Raw genomic sequence first — 13,477 nt, forward strand, 5'->3', positions numbered from 1 at the left:
TCATGGTAGCCTCACATGGTGGAAGGGGCTGGGGACTTCTGGGGTCTCTTTCATAAGGGCAGTAATTCCATTCATGAGGGCTCTTCCCTCAGGACCTAACACTTCCCCAAACCCCTACCTTCTAATACAATCTCATTGGGCATTAGGATTTCAACATATGAATTTGGATGGTGGGGTTGGGGGGAGGCACAAACATCTAGACCCCTATCATTTACAGTATGTAATTTATTCGTTTATCAGTTGATGGACATTTGGGTTATTTTTACCTTTGGCTATTGTGAGTAAATAGTATTGCTGTGAACCTTCTTGCACAAGTTTTTGTTAGAATACTTTTTTTAATTCTTTTGGTATATACCTAGGAGTATGTGCTGAATCATAGGATAATTCTATGTTTAACTTCTAAAAATCTGCCAGACTGTTGTCAACTGCAGCTGCACCATTTTGAAGTTCTAGCAGGAATACCTGGAGGTTCCAGTTTCTTCCAACACTTGTTATTTTTCAGGTTTTTGATTATATCTATCATCATGGGTATGAAGCGGTATCTCACTGTGATTTGGGATTTTTTTATGGTACAGATTTTCTATGTGTCTGGACTCAGATTTTCTACTAGTGTTCTTAAGCCTGTCATATTGCAAAGCTACATGAAAACCCACATACATGAAAAACCACCGCCATAATTTTCAATAAGAGATAGGTATAAAGCATCTTTTTCTTCCCAGCCCCTGATGTGACTAACCATCATGGATCTGTAATCTGTAGTATAGATAAACCACTTTCAGACATTCAGTGGCTAATTATAGATGATGTCTGATGCCTGGACCTTTTTGTTAATTCTTTTATTTTGGTTTTAGGGATTTCTTCTAGGGCATCCAAAATGCTTTTAAAACATATTGGATAAGAGCTGAGCCACCTGCCTGTGTGGGACTTCCATACTCCCTGCTCCACGGTCTTCTGATGGCATTCTGACTACACTGAGGCCAAGTGACACGCTATTCAGGATGAGTGATGAGAAGAGCCTTTCGGTATCCCAAAAATTGGTCTCACCTTCAAGGAGCACAAGCAGCTGCTCTTCCAAGCAAGGAAGTCGACAGGTAAAGTTTAATGGAAATTTCAAGAGCAAATTTAAATCAAGAAATTTGCAGATTAAAATGTGTACATTTACTTGGGAACTCCTACTTCTCATTTTAGGAACATTTGCTTTTAGTCATATCTTAGTTATCTGAGAGGAGTAACTTTTAGAAAATTTTCATAATGCAGCTTGAGAGTCTGAAAATTTGTATTTGGCTCCTTGCATTATTTTATTCAATTGTTGCCACTGTCTTCCAACACAGATATTGATATTCCTGTTTTCTCTGTAAGGAAGCTGAGTCAGACCAACCAAGTTATTCTGCCTAAGGACACACAGATTGTTTAAGTGGCAGAAACAAGAAACCAGAGCTCATTCTATTTGACTTCAGAGCCCGCACTTTCTTTATACCCCGCTAACCAAAACAAAAAAGCAAACAATCACTTTTCCAGTAATTATAACATCCTCCCGCCCTCCTTTCCTTCCCTTTACCAAACCTTTTATGACTGCTTCCAGCCACAGAATGCCCCCTTATAACTTGGAGTCTCACCTGCTTCACTTCTCTAATGGGCAAGGGAAGCAAGTCAACAGAGAAGTGGTCAAAAGGAATTAAGTAGGAAAAAGTGAAACAAAGGACTGAATAATTAACTCCTAAATAACTGTCAGCTAATTATATGTTGTTCCTTGGTTTCCTTTCTTAAAAAATCCCTGTTGGCAGAATTTGCTGGTTTTAGATCCGTGGCAGTAAATGCACATTAATCATTATAATTCTTTCACCTTCAGTTAAGTAGAGAGTGGGCTGTCCAAAAGCTGCGGGTTTAACGCACAGTGGTCTCAGAGCCTTTTCAACGTCTGCAGGCTGTGCTGGCCTTGCCTTTCCTCCATGGGACGCACTGACCTAAATTGACCCTGAGTCCTTGATTCCAGATTTGGAAGCAACAGTCAAGCAACCACCCACCTCCGCACATCCACACATTTATGACATGTCATCACGGGTCTTTCCATTCCAACACTGCCTCGGACAGGGAGCTTGTCACCTCTCAATACTGCTTTGTAGTATTAGAATCTATAATTCCAGACAAATGAGATTTTGCCATAGGGGCATTTGAGGAGTTCTCCAAGGTCTCCCCTGAGAGGTTAGGAAGAATAATTTTTTCACCCATTACTGTCATCACCTCCTTCTGGGGTTAAAAACAAATGACGAAAATTACTCCTTGTCTAATGCATCATGTGCTGTGCTGTGCTATGCTTAGTCGCTCAGTTGTGTCCAACTCTTTGTGACCCCGTGGACTGTAGCCCTCCAGGCTCCTCTGTCCATGGGATTCTCCAGGCAAGAATACTGGAGTGGCTTGCCATGCCCTCCTCCAGAATACATCATGGCTCCCTAGGAATTCTAGTTTCATGAGGGTGGCTAATCTCACCCTCTTTGTCAGCTTTTCATGAGAATGTTTCTTTCCGTCAGCCACAAAGCTGGTTGGGATTAAAGCAAAGTGTATTATTTTCCCCCAGTGTTTTGTACTTAGTAGCATCTATTCCAGAGAAGGCAATGGCACCCCACTCTAGTACTCTTGCCTGGAAAATCCCATGGATGGAGGAGCCCAGAAGGCTGCAGTCCATGGTGTCGCTGAGGGTCAGACACGACTGAGCGACCTTCACTTTTCACTTTCATGCATTGGAGAAGGAAATGGCAACCCACTCCAGTCTTCTTGCCTGGAGAATCCCAGGGACGGGGGAGCCTGGTGGGCTGCCGTCTATGGGGTCGCACAGAGTCAGACACGACTGAAGTGACTCAGCAGCAGCAACAGCAGCATCTATTCCTGTGTCCTCTTTGGATAAAGGGATAGCATGTGATTCATTCAAGCAGCCAGTGCTTATGTGTAACAGCGTAGCAGTTGGAGCAGGGAGATGAAATTCTAGGACTGAATACCACAGAAACATGTTTTTGATGTGTTACTGGAAATGGATTGATTTGGTTTTTCACAGAGCTTTTATTTTTGAGTTCCAACATAAAGAGTAAGAAGAATATGCGTAATGCCTCACCGTTTTTTCTGACTTAGAATGAGTTGATCATTCAGCCATTCATTCATCAAATGGTCATCGTTTATATTTAGGATCTCTCAATTTAATGTGCATGTTATTTTGCTTTATAAATATCAATACTTACACTTTTGCTCTGTGGCAGAGAAGATGGAGAATTTAATAAGTTTATTCCAACTCTGGGTCTTCCCTGGTGGCTCAGCGGTAAAGAATCACCTGCAACGCAGGAGATACAGGTTCAATTCCTGGGTCAAGAAGATCCCCTGGAGGAGGGAGTGGCAACCCACTCCAGTATTCTTGCCCGAAAAAAATCCCACGGACTGAGGAGGCTTGCAGGCGACAGTCCATGAGGTTGCAAAGAGTCAGACATGACTGAAGCAACTGAGCATGGTAGCACAGCAAAGCATTCCACCTTTAACCTGAATCTAGTTATGGTGGTGGTGGTGGTGTAGTTGCTAAGTTGTGTTCGACTCTTGCGACCCCATGGACTGTAGCCCGCCAGGCTCCTCTGTCCATGGGATTCTCCAGGCAAGAGTACTGGAGTGAGTCACCATTTCCTTCTCCAGAATCTAGTTATAAAGCCATGTTTATTTTTTAGGGATCTTTTCTTATTATGTCCATTTTTCCATCCTTCTGTCAAAATAAGTGTTCTGTTATAGGATTGGCTCAGCTTTTCCCTCTGTGTTGTTCACCTTGGCAATTCACGTCTATTTCTCCATCACACACTATCCCATGATTGTCTTTTAGTCTCTGAACATGCTACAGAAATGCAGGGACCATGGAAGTTCTTACTTCATGACTCTTAGGGAACACAGCCTTATCCAGGGGTCTTTCAGATGCTAAACATAATGATCACGCTGTGTTTCCAATCTCTGGATAGTTTAAGTTCAACATTTAAAACTTTAAGATTTATATATAATAAGAAATTTTATTTGAGGAATTTTAAAATACAGCCAATGAAGATAATCTGTGTAACAACCTACTTGTTTTTAAAGCTCCAGATTAAAGTTATTTTTAGGTTCTGTTCATTCCATCTGGAGGAGATAAGTCAGATGTTAAATTTACTGGCCATCTTCGTTAATGCTAGTGTTTCTTATGTGCTTTGGAATTACAGTTTAGGGTGTGATTTTGCACTTGCTTTCCCCCTATCCCTCTCTCTGTACTCATCCTGCCCTAGCTCAGAATTTCCTATTACCTACTTCCTATCTCTGATGACCCCAGACCAGAGTAAAATCTGTTTGTAGCTGGGACCTCTGTTCACATCAGCTACAACTATCTAAGAACCACCACCAGGCCAGCACGCAGTATGGTCAGGTCCTGGTGCTGAGGCTGTCTGCCTCCTGCCATCTCCCTGGATAGGCAGATTATAAAGTCTTTCATCATGGTGTACGGCTTCCCCCTCCACATTCTCTGATTTCCAGCAGTAAGCTAGCTCAGGTCTCAGCCTTTTTCTGGGAATATTTTTAGCTTTATGAGCACACAGGAGTAGATAGAACTCCTGGACATCTCTATCTGCAGTATTCTTTGCATTTCTATTTTGTGTCTTATCCATAAGATAATTAACCTTTCTTTTTTTTTTTTTTTTTAAATCACACAGACATACCAAAGGGAAAAAACCCTACATTTTTATATCTTTGTATCTTTTTCATGTTTGGCCCTCATATGGTGACAGGGAAGCGGCATTAAATGTATAACTTTCAGTACAACCTTGGCTGAAAGACTTGGTCTTCTAGAGTCATTTTCATATAAATTCTCATCCACCATCACCAGGTGACATTAGGTCTCTATATGCCAGCCACCCGGCGCTCTTTCAGTTCCTCCCACTGAATTTGCCCTTGTCCTTGTTTCTTGAACTGAACTTGAACTTGTTTTTCCTCTCCAAGAACCTCCTTACATAAAATCTCAAGGAGCCCTCATTTATGTGTGGATACTCTCCTTTCTAAATATCTGTTAGAGGAGTTTGCTTCCTTAAAGGATAAAATGATGAGATCTGGGTGTTAAATGTGATCTGTGTTTTTCACTTCTACAAACTGAATCTAAGATGTAGTGTACAAATTACAGCCTTGAAAACCCAAGCAAAAGGGTTCTGTGATCTTTTAACTTGAATACTAGGACTTTTGAAATTTCATATACGGAATGCCTCGTTTTGTCAGTGGGAACAGTCCATAAATATAATTTTATCAAGATAATTTTAGGAAGTTATGCCTAGTGATTAGAACTTGAACACTCCAATCTTGGTTCCACTTGATATTTGTTTCTGCAACCTTAGATTCTCTAAAACTTCAGTTTTCTCATCAATGAAATGGGAATAATCATTCTTTTCTCATAGGATTATTGTGAGGATTAGAACTAAAGCATTTAATCTAGGGTTAGATTCATAGTAGGTGATGAATTCATATTAACATTTATTTTTATTATAGTTGACGTTACTTTGAGTTTCATTCCTATTTGTAGAAAACCTAAAATTTCATAGTGAAGAGTTCTACTTTGTGTCCCAGAAACTTTTGCAGCTATCATACATGTGCCTACCCAAACCTCTGTAGTATTGTGCAGAAGTCCACGGAAATATACAGTGTGTATATGAATGTGTGCTTTTAAAATGTATCTTATTTTATACACATTAAAAAAGTACTTTTAGAGAAGAATGTAACAGAATTTAAAATATATGAGCTACATTTGATATATTGAACATCTGTACCTAAAAACAAGAGAAAACCTGTACCTAAAACAGGAGAAAACAGGAATTAAATTCTGACTCCATTCTCTTTTGCTCGGCCTTGTCCTTGCACGGGTGTGTGTTTTTCACTTTTCCCCATGCCAGCACCTAGCTGTCGGTAGTTGCTACTCAGAGCATTGTGTTGAGAAGTATTCTGCAGGTGAGTCTGGTTTCAGTGGGAGAGAATGCCCTGTTTTCAGCTATGGCTGTGGGCACAGGCAGGGTGAACGGTAGCGTGGGTGCCACATTTTCACCCCTTAGTGATATTAGCAGGTTGAAATCAAGAGATGACTGCTTCAGTCTTTATATTCTGCCATTGGAGGAACTTCTGGCAAGTGAGGTTCACCTCAGTTCTCCATCTATTAAATGGAGACAAAACTCCCTTTTCCTCTACAGGGATGAGAGAGAATATTTAGTATTTTCACTGGCTAAAAGCCAGTAAAACTCACTGGAGAAGGGTCCTCTGTAAATTTTAGAAACAATTATTAACGAGCTCCCTTTACTTTGGCCAATTACAGACCCAGAACTGAAATACTCTCATTTTAAGGACCCTGATACACTGCACAAGAAGTGGATCTCTTTGAAGTAGACCATCTTTCAGATATAGCATCTTAACTCAATAGGAATCTATTCTCCTTGCAGGAAATCCCCAACTAAAGGAACTCAGCTTATACAAAGAATAGATTGTTGGTCCTTTCTGACTGTTGTCTTCATACCCCATTCCTTATAGTGTTCAAAGCTGAGCCAAAGTTCTTTGCTTCACTGTTCTTCTCATCCCAGACTTTGGCTCAGCTCTCCCCTTTAGCTAGACTGATTCATGTGAAACTGTTCTGCCTTTTAGAATTTTGTGATTTTTCTTGAATCATTTATTGCTTTATCTCTTTAAAAATAATTTTTATAAAATTAATACTATATGCTCACCATATGTAATTTCCAACATACATGCAATGTATGTGAATTGCAATACTTTAAAGTGGCTGTTTAATAGGTCAAAGTGAGGCTGAGAATGACCGTTGATGATGGAGGTCATTGGTGACATTGCCAAGAGGTTTCCTTGGAGTGGGGGGTGTGAAAGGCTGGTTCAAGTCTGTTCATGAGAAAATAGGAACAAAGAAAGAGGGTACCCCAGTTCTGTCAGGCCTACAGACAGGAGTTGAGAGAAGCCTTTACAAATGTTCTCTTTGGGAACCTTTGGTTTGGCTAATGCCATGTTTAACACAGTCCTGTTCTCTCCTCTCCTTTGGTGAATTCACTGGTTGAATGAGGATATGGTTCTTTGAGTCCTGGGTCTTATTTACACATCTTTTGCGCTCTCATGGCACCAGCACAGGACTTTGTACATAGCAACTGCAAATTATTGGGCTGAATTTACTAAACACCAGCAGCAAATATCCCTGTCTCAAGAGCAGGTCGGAATGTATGGCCAGGGACATGTGGGGAACAGGAGCAAAGAATTACATGTTCCCTAGCTCCCTCCTTCCAGTGATAGACATCTAACAAGGATTTCAAAAAATGAACAAAGACCTCTGTGTTGAGTGAGTTTTTCTTTTTTTATGGCAAGTGATGAAATCTCTAAACGTTTTCTCTGAACAACCTGCTCTATTGGAAAGTATGGAACAGAAGACTGTCTTTGTTGAAACTGACTTGCGTTCACATTGGCTCTGCTTTTTGCTAGCTGGATGACCTTGCCATGTAATAGAAAAGCTCTGAGGCTTGATTTTTTTCAGCTGTGATCTATAGGTAATTTTTGCTTCCTTTTGAGATCTAAGTGAAATAATAAATACAAAGTACCTAAGCTAGCACATGCTAGATATTTGATAAGGGCGGATTAAATGAGTGAATAAGCTTGTGGTTACTAGGTAGAAAGACTGCAATTCACAAAGCTCTGTACATATATTAAGGGATGTCTAAGTGGGAGAGAGAATTGCTATTTTGAAACTTGTGAAAGATGAGTAATTTCCTCTTGTCTTTTTCCCACTGCCGCCTTACATTTCCTTCCTAGAACTTTCAAAGTAGCACATTTCAGAAGCCAGATTGTACTAGAGTTGAATGAATAGGTTTTTTCCCCTCTCTCTTTCTCCTTTATTTATTTATTTTTTTGGGTCTTTTTTGAAAGAGTTCTATATGCCCTAAGTTTTATTTCTTCATTATCCATTGAGAACCTATTATTAAAAGACCATGAGCAGGGGATGTGAAGCTACTAAAGACAGGACAGCTGAACAGACCACTACAAACGAGAAATCGCAGACTGTGAATTAAAGACAACATAGCTTCCGTTATTTTTCTTTTTAATGCATTGTAGCATTGCTGTGTAAGAAATCAGGAAATGAATCCTTCCAAAATAATTAACAATTGCTTCACTCATTATTGCAGGAGATTTGAAATGGAGGGGTCTATTGCTACATAAATCTCCATACAATTATGCAATTTATTCTTGTTGCCCTCTTGTCCCTGGGGTAATCTGAAGTGGAACTTTGAGCTCTCCCAGGGTCACCTGATGAGGATTTATTTATGCAGGCTCTTAGATTATGCTGCACTCTAGGGAGCCCATACTGGCTGGGCTTGGTGCCAGAACCCTTAAAACATTGAATGGGAGTTGAATGGGAGAGAATGTGCCAAGAAGAATGAATTAAAGCTATAATGTTCAGGTGTTTGTAATTTCAGCTATCTGGGTACTGAAAATATGTAGTCCCATTTATTTCTTTTAATTCGTATTATCTTTAGATGCTGATATTTACCTGCTGTCTTTGTAAGTATAGACTGAATAAATACCACAAGAAAGACTCTTCAAGGAAGAGTGGCTTGGGAGTGGCATGATTGCATCACATTGTTCTGTGATGGTCACAGAAAATAAAAGGCAATGAGCATGAAGTTGCTTGAGAGCAAATAGCCTGAGTTTAAATCATGGACTGTTTGTAAGCTGTTTGATGTTGGGCAACGTCCTTGACCCCTCTGTATCTAGGTTTCTTATAAGGCTGTGCCAGTTGTTTAAGTTAGAAGAGAGTCTGCACATAGTAAGTGCTATGTAAGTGTTTGATACAGATTCACCTTCCAGAAGCAGGAGTTCCAGGAGCCCTCAAGCAGTACTGCCACAGCAACTGCTTCCCTGTCTCATCCTTTGAGCTGTGAGGCAAACAATCTGGCTTCTGTCTAGGCTGCTCTGAGAAGAAGAATCAGCCAGGGACTCTAGAAGTTAATAAGCAACTGATGGCATCATTCGAGCTCACAACATCCTTTCCTACTCTACTTTGGAGTCTCAAAACAGTCCAGTGAGGTCTGTATTTTTCTACACTTCAGAGAGAAAATATGGCGCAATTAATTACTAATTTAGAATTATACAGCTAATAAGTGGTAGAGGGTCAGGCAACTATGTATTTGAAGAACACTGGGTTTGTTTTGATGCTACAAGGCTTCTTTAGAAGTTAATTCCAGTTCCTTGTGTCCTGTGTACAAATGATTGTTGTTTAAACAAACCTCCAGAAGCCAAAACCTCTGTACATGTAGTGGCAAGAATAACACGGATGCGGGAAGCAATCAAAAGGATCCTCCAGGTCTGTTTGTCTAGAGCTGTTATTTTTCTGGTGGTTCCAACAGAGAAAAAAAAATTTGTGTACTGTTCCATCTTAGTTTTTTGGAATCCCCCCTTCCCACCTTCTGAGCATTTTACTTTTCCTTATAGCCTAGGCTTTGGTCATACCATGCTTGTGACATTATGCACTGAAAATAGGAAAGGCAAAGATACAAGACTCAGTTCTCTATATTTCTACCCTAAGTCTTGTGAAGAAAAAGCAAACTTGATATAGGAAGAAATGAAAACTTTGGCTAAAATGATGTATTTAAATAATCAGGATTTCCTTGTCACTTTGCATGTCTACATATGCCAGTTAGCTGCCTTCCATGCTCTGAAGACCACAAGAAACTGAACTATTCAAACACTTCTGGAAGTTGCTGAACCATGCAAACTGATCTGCAATTCTAGAGTAGCAGAGCAAATGTATTTTGGTGGGTTTTAGAAACATGAGTTTGGTAAAAACCACAAGGGGAACCTTAAGAGAATCGATGTGTTTATTCACAATTGGCCCTGGTCATAGTGCAAGTTACAGGAAGGCAGAACCTGCCTCAGATGCTTTTGCTGAGAGCACAGCTTACTAGTTTTGCAGTTACTGGACTTATCTCTGAGCGCTATAGAGGCAAATGTGACACAAACTGACTCAACCGTTCTTTTTTCCCCCAGAGAAGGGAAAGTCTGAGTCTATGATGCTATTAAAATACTTAAGGTCCAGAAATAAGCATGTAATAAATAGGAAAGAGGCAAGATAGGAGTTTTCCTTGGAATAATCTTGTATCTCTCTATGGTCCCACATACCCTGGCCCTACCATCAAGTCCAGCTTGTCTCCCTCTGCACCTCTACCTAAGCTCCCACCACAACCAAAATCACCTCTTTATTCCCACCCCAGATGAGTCACTTTCCTGGCAATCTCTAGCAGAGTAGTCCCTCGTGCCCTGTGTAATAGGCTAAATGGTCTCTCCCCCTTCCCCAAAGATATATCTACATCCCAGTCCTTGGAACCTGTCAGTGTTATCTTATTTGGTAAAAGACATAACTTAAGAATCTTGAGATGAGCATCCTGGCTTAATGACCCAAATTCAATGACCAGTGTCCTCATAGGAAACACACAGAGAAGACAGGCATGTAGGGGCAGGTGTTATGAAGATGGAGGCAGAGATTGGAGTGATGGGGCTACCAGTCAAGGAATTCCAATTCTTCTGGAGACTGGAAGAGTCAGGAAACACTCTTACAATGTTTGTGTCTGTGTCTCCCCACTCCCCTGCCCCCAATTTGTATGTTGAAGCCCTATGGCATTTTGAAGTGGTGGGTAATTTGGGGAGGGTAATTAGGCTTAGATGAGGTGATGGTGGTAATTAGGCTTAGATGAGGATGGTGCCTTCATGCTGGGATTAATACCATTATGAGAAAGGAAAGACAGCAGAGCTTCTTGCCATGGGAGCAGACAGAAGAAGGCAGCTGTCTCCAGGACAGGGAGCGGGTTCTCACAGGAACCGACTCTGCTAGCCTCTTGACCTGGGCGCCCCTCGCAGTCTGTGGTATTTTGTTACAGTTGTTCACGTTAAGACACACATTCTCCACAGAGCCTCTAGAGGGAGCACAGCCCTGCTAACACCTTCATTTTGGACTTCCAGCCTCCAGAACTGTAAGAGGATACATTTCTGTTGTTTTAAGACACCCAGGTTGTGGTACATTGTCAGGGTAGCCTCAGAAACCCTGCTTCTCACTCTTTGTCAGTGTTTCTTCGTGTTCCAGCTCAAGTCACTCCACTCAGGTGGATCCAGCCCCACGTGAGGTCGTGCCTGCCTGGGAACAGGAGTCTGTAGCGGGTTTATGTGTATCTCCCATTGGCATTTATTTACAAGACTTCAACCTTGTGGTGTTTCTTCATTTTTAATGTCTGTTAACTTTTTGGAGGCCAGCACTTGGTTTCACATTTTTGCATCTTAGTACCTGGTGCTAACCTTAGACCTTTGAGACTCCCCTGTTAAAAAGAAGCTCAGTTGTAAGTAGAATATAACCTACTTAACAAAAAAGCCGTTCCTTCTTTGATTCATAAGGCTCTCCGGGATCTTAACCTGACACCAGGTTCTCATGATGAGAGTCGGTTATTTATATACAACAGTGAAAGAAAGTTACTAATGATTTGGATCAAGGATAAGGATGTTTCTTGTGCTAAACATATGCCACCTTCTCCTATGATTTTTAAATCATGTGTGCATTAATTAGTCAGAATGTACTTCTACTTTGATTAATTTCAATTAGCTCTGAAAAAAATCGCTTTGGGTGAGCTGGAAGAGAAAACACAGTTATCAGCTAGTGCCATCCAGCAATGGAGTGAGTTTTCTGAAGGAGCGTGGTTGCCCTGTCTTTAGAATACAGAAGTGTTCTATCTGAGTACAAAGCATCTGTGTTTCTCTCCAGGGCTCAGACATCAAAGTGGAGATCTCTTTGCTAAGTCCAAAAAAGTATGATTTAAAAAAAAAATTAAAGATTAAAGGTAAAATATTGAACAGTGCTGGGAGGTGTTTCAAATAAAACCACGCAGAAGTCTTCCCATCTTTGTGCCTCTGGTCCAGCCCTACTCACAGAAGGGTCCCTATTAGAGATTTTCCCTGGTATCACATGTCCTCATGGTGAGCTCCTGCAGCATCTCCTACACTAGACTGACTGCCACTATGCAAACAAGCTCGTTCCTCGGAAGGGGTAGAGGAAAGGTAACGAGTCAGAGTCAGTGGGCTGAGTTCTGGTCCTCAGAAGTCCTTTACTCATTTTCGTGGTCCTGAGAAGATCATTTCTCTTAGATTCCTCATCTCTAAAATGAGACCCGGCTAGATAACTTCCACATTTCTCCTTTAAACTCTGGGGTTTAAAAAGAAGTATTTCATGACTCTATAGGGAATAACAAATCATTACTGTACTCCCTGGAAAAAAAACTCAGCAGAGACTCTTGAGTCCCGTGGGTGGACAGAGTTGTTCTGTCGTCTTGGTCAACACACATGGGGGCTAAGTGCTGGAATGTGCTGTCAGAGACCTACTCTGCTTGGGAAGAAAGTAGTGCTGAGGTTAGGGGAAGCAATGGCCTCAGATGATCTCTAATACACTTGTAGGTCATCTTGTCCAGAGTGGATCTGAGCAGAGAAGCTCTGTGTATGGTCGAATGCCTCGGTAGCACCTCTGCCAGCCTTTGATGAAAACTCCTCAGTGACTGAGGAATTTACTCTTTCATAGCCCTTGTTTCCATTATTTTTCATAGCACTATGAGATAATCAGACAGTCATCCTTTATGCAGAGCTGGAATCCAGGGCCTTATAATTCTTACCATAGGTCCTGGTTTTATAGTCAGAGCCTATCGAGTCAAATCTCAATTCTTCAAGTTGGATATAAATCAATCCAACCTCGCAAGATTGTGCAAAGATTAAGCGCAGTAATGCACATACGGTAGTTTAGCACACTTCCTGACAGATAATAAATAGTAACATTATTAATGTTAACTACTGTACTTGCTTCATTGGTTTGGTTAACATATTAATATCTACCGTGGAGCACTTTTCCCTTCAATTTTATTGAGACATGATTGACATCCAGCACTGTGTAAGTGTGCTGGTCTAGAGTATGAGAGTGGACCTGTCATGCAACAGCAGCAACAGCCTCGCCTGTGCAAGTGCAGAAGGTCAGGCCTGGATCCAGCTCTACAAACCTGAACTCTTATGTTTCGACAAGGTTTTCGGTAATTGGTATACTCGCTATAGTTGAGAAGCACTGCATTAGATCACATACCCCCACCTGACCTCCCAACTCTGTTCTTTTAATTACTCCATCAGGCCTGTTGGTGTTTGAAAAATCTTAGTTGAGGAAGAAACAATTGACAAGAAGCAACAACTCCAAGTCTCGGTGATAGAAATACAAGTTCAGAATTGGCCTGATGTCAGTTGAAGCTCTTACTATATTAACTGGAAATGTATTGCCAAGGATTTCCAGGTGTTCATAGTACAGTCATAAAATATATGATCCTGAGGCTTTAGAAGATTACTCATGCCTTTCAAGTCATGTTAAAGTATGCACCACATGGTTTAAGGCTGGGGGTTG

At 41.0% G+C, this 13,477-nt stretch overlaps 1 protein-coding gene across 6 annotated transcripts in view; it reads left to right on the top strand.

The window, feature by feature from the left end:
* The window catches only part of OSBPL3 (oxysterol binding protein like 3), a 198,289-nt gene that overhangs the window by 96,702 nt on the left and 88,110 nt on the right, over nt 1-13,477 (top strand). For all 6 annotated transcript variants that reach the window (XM_055590567.1, XM_055590565.1, XM_055590566.1 and 3 more), the window contains one exon: nt 852-1,091. In XM_055590567.1, coding sequence (XP_055446542.1) covers nt 999-1,091 — 93 coding nt within the window. In that variant the 5' untranslated portion in view covers nt 852-998. The remainder of the gene's footprint in view (nt 1-851; nt 1,092-13,477) is intronic.

The sequence above is a fragment of the Bubalus kerabau genome, chromosome 8 (genome assembly GCF_029407905.1).
Source record: "Bubalus kerabau isolate K-KA32 ecotype Philippines breed swamp buffalo chromosome 8, PCC_UOA_SB_1v2, whole genome shotgun sequence".
Classification (NCBI taxonomy): domain Eukaryota; kingdom Metazoa; phylum Chordata; class Mammalia; order Artiodactyla; family Bovidae; genus Bubalus; species Bubalus kerabau.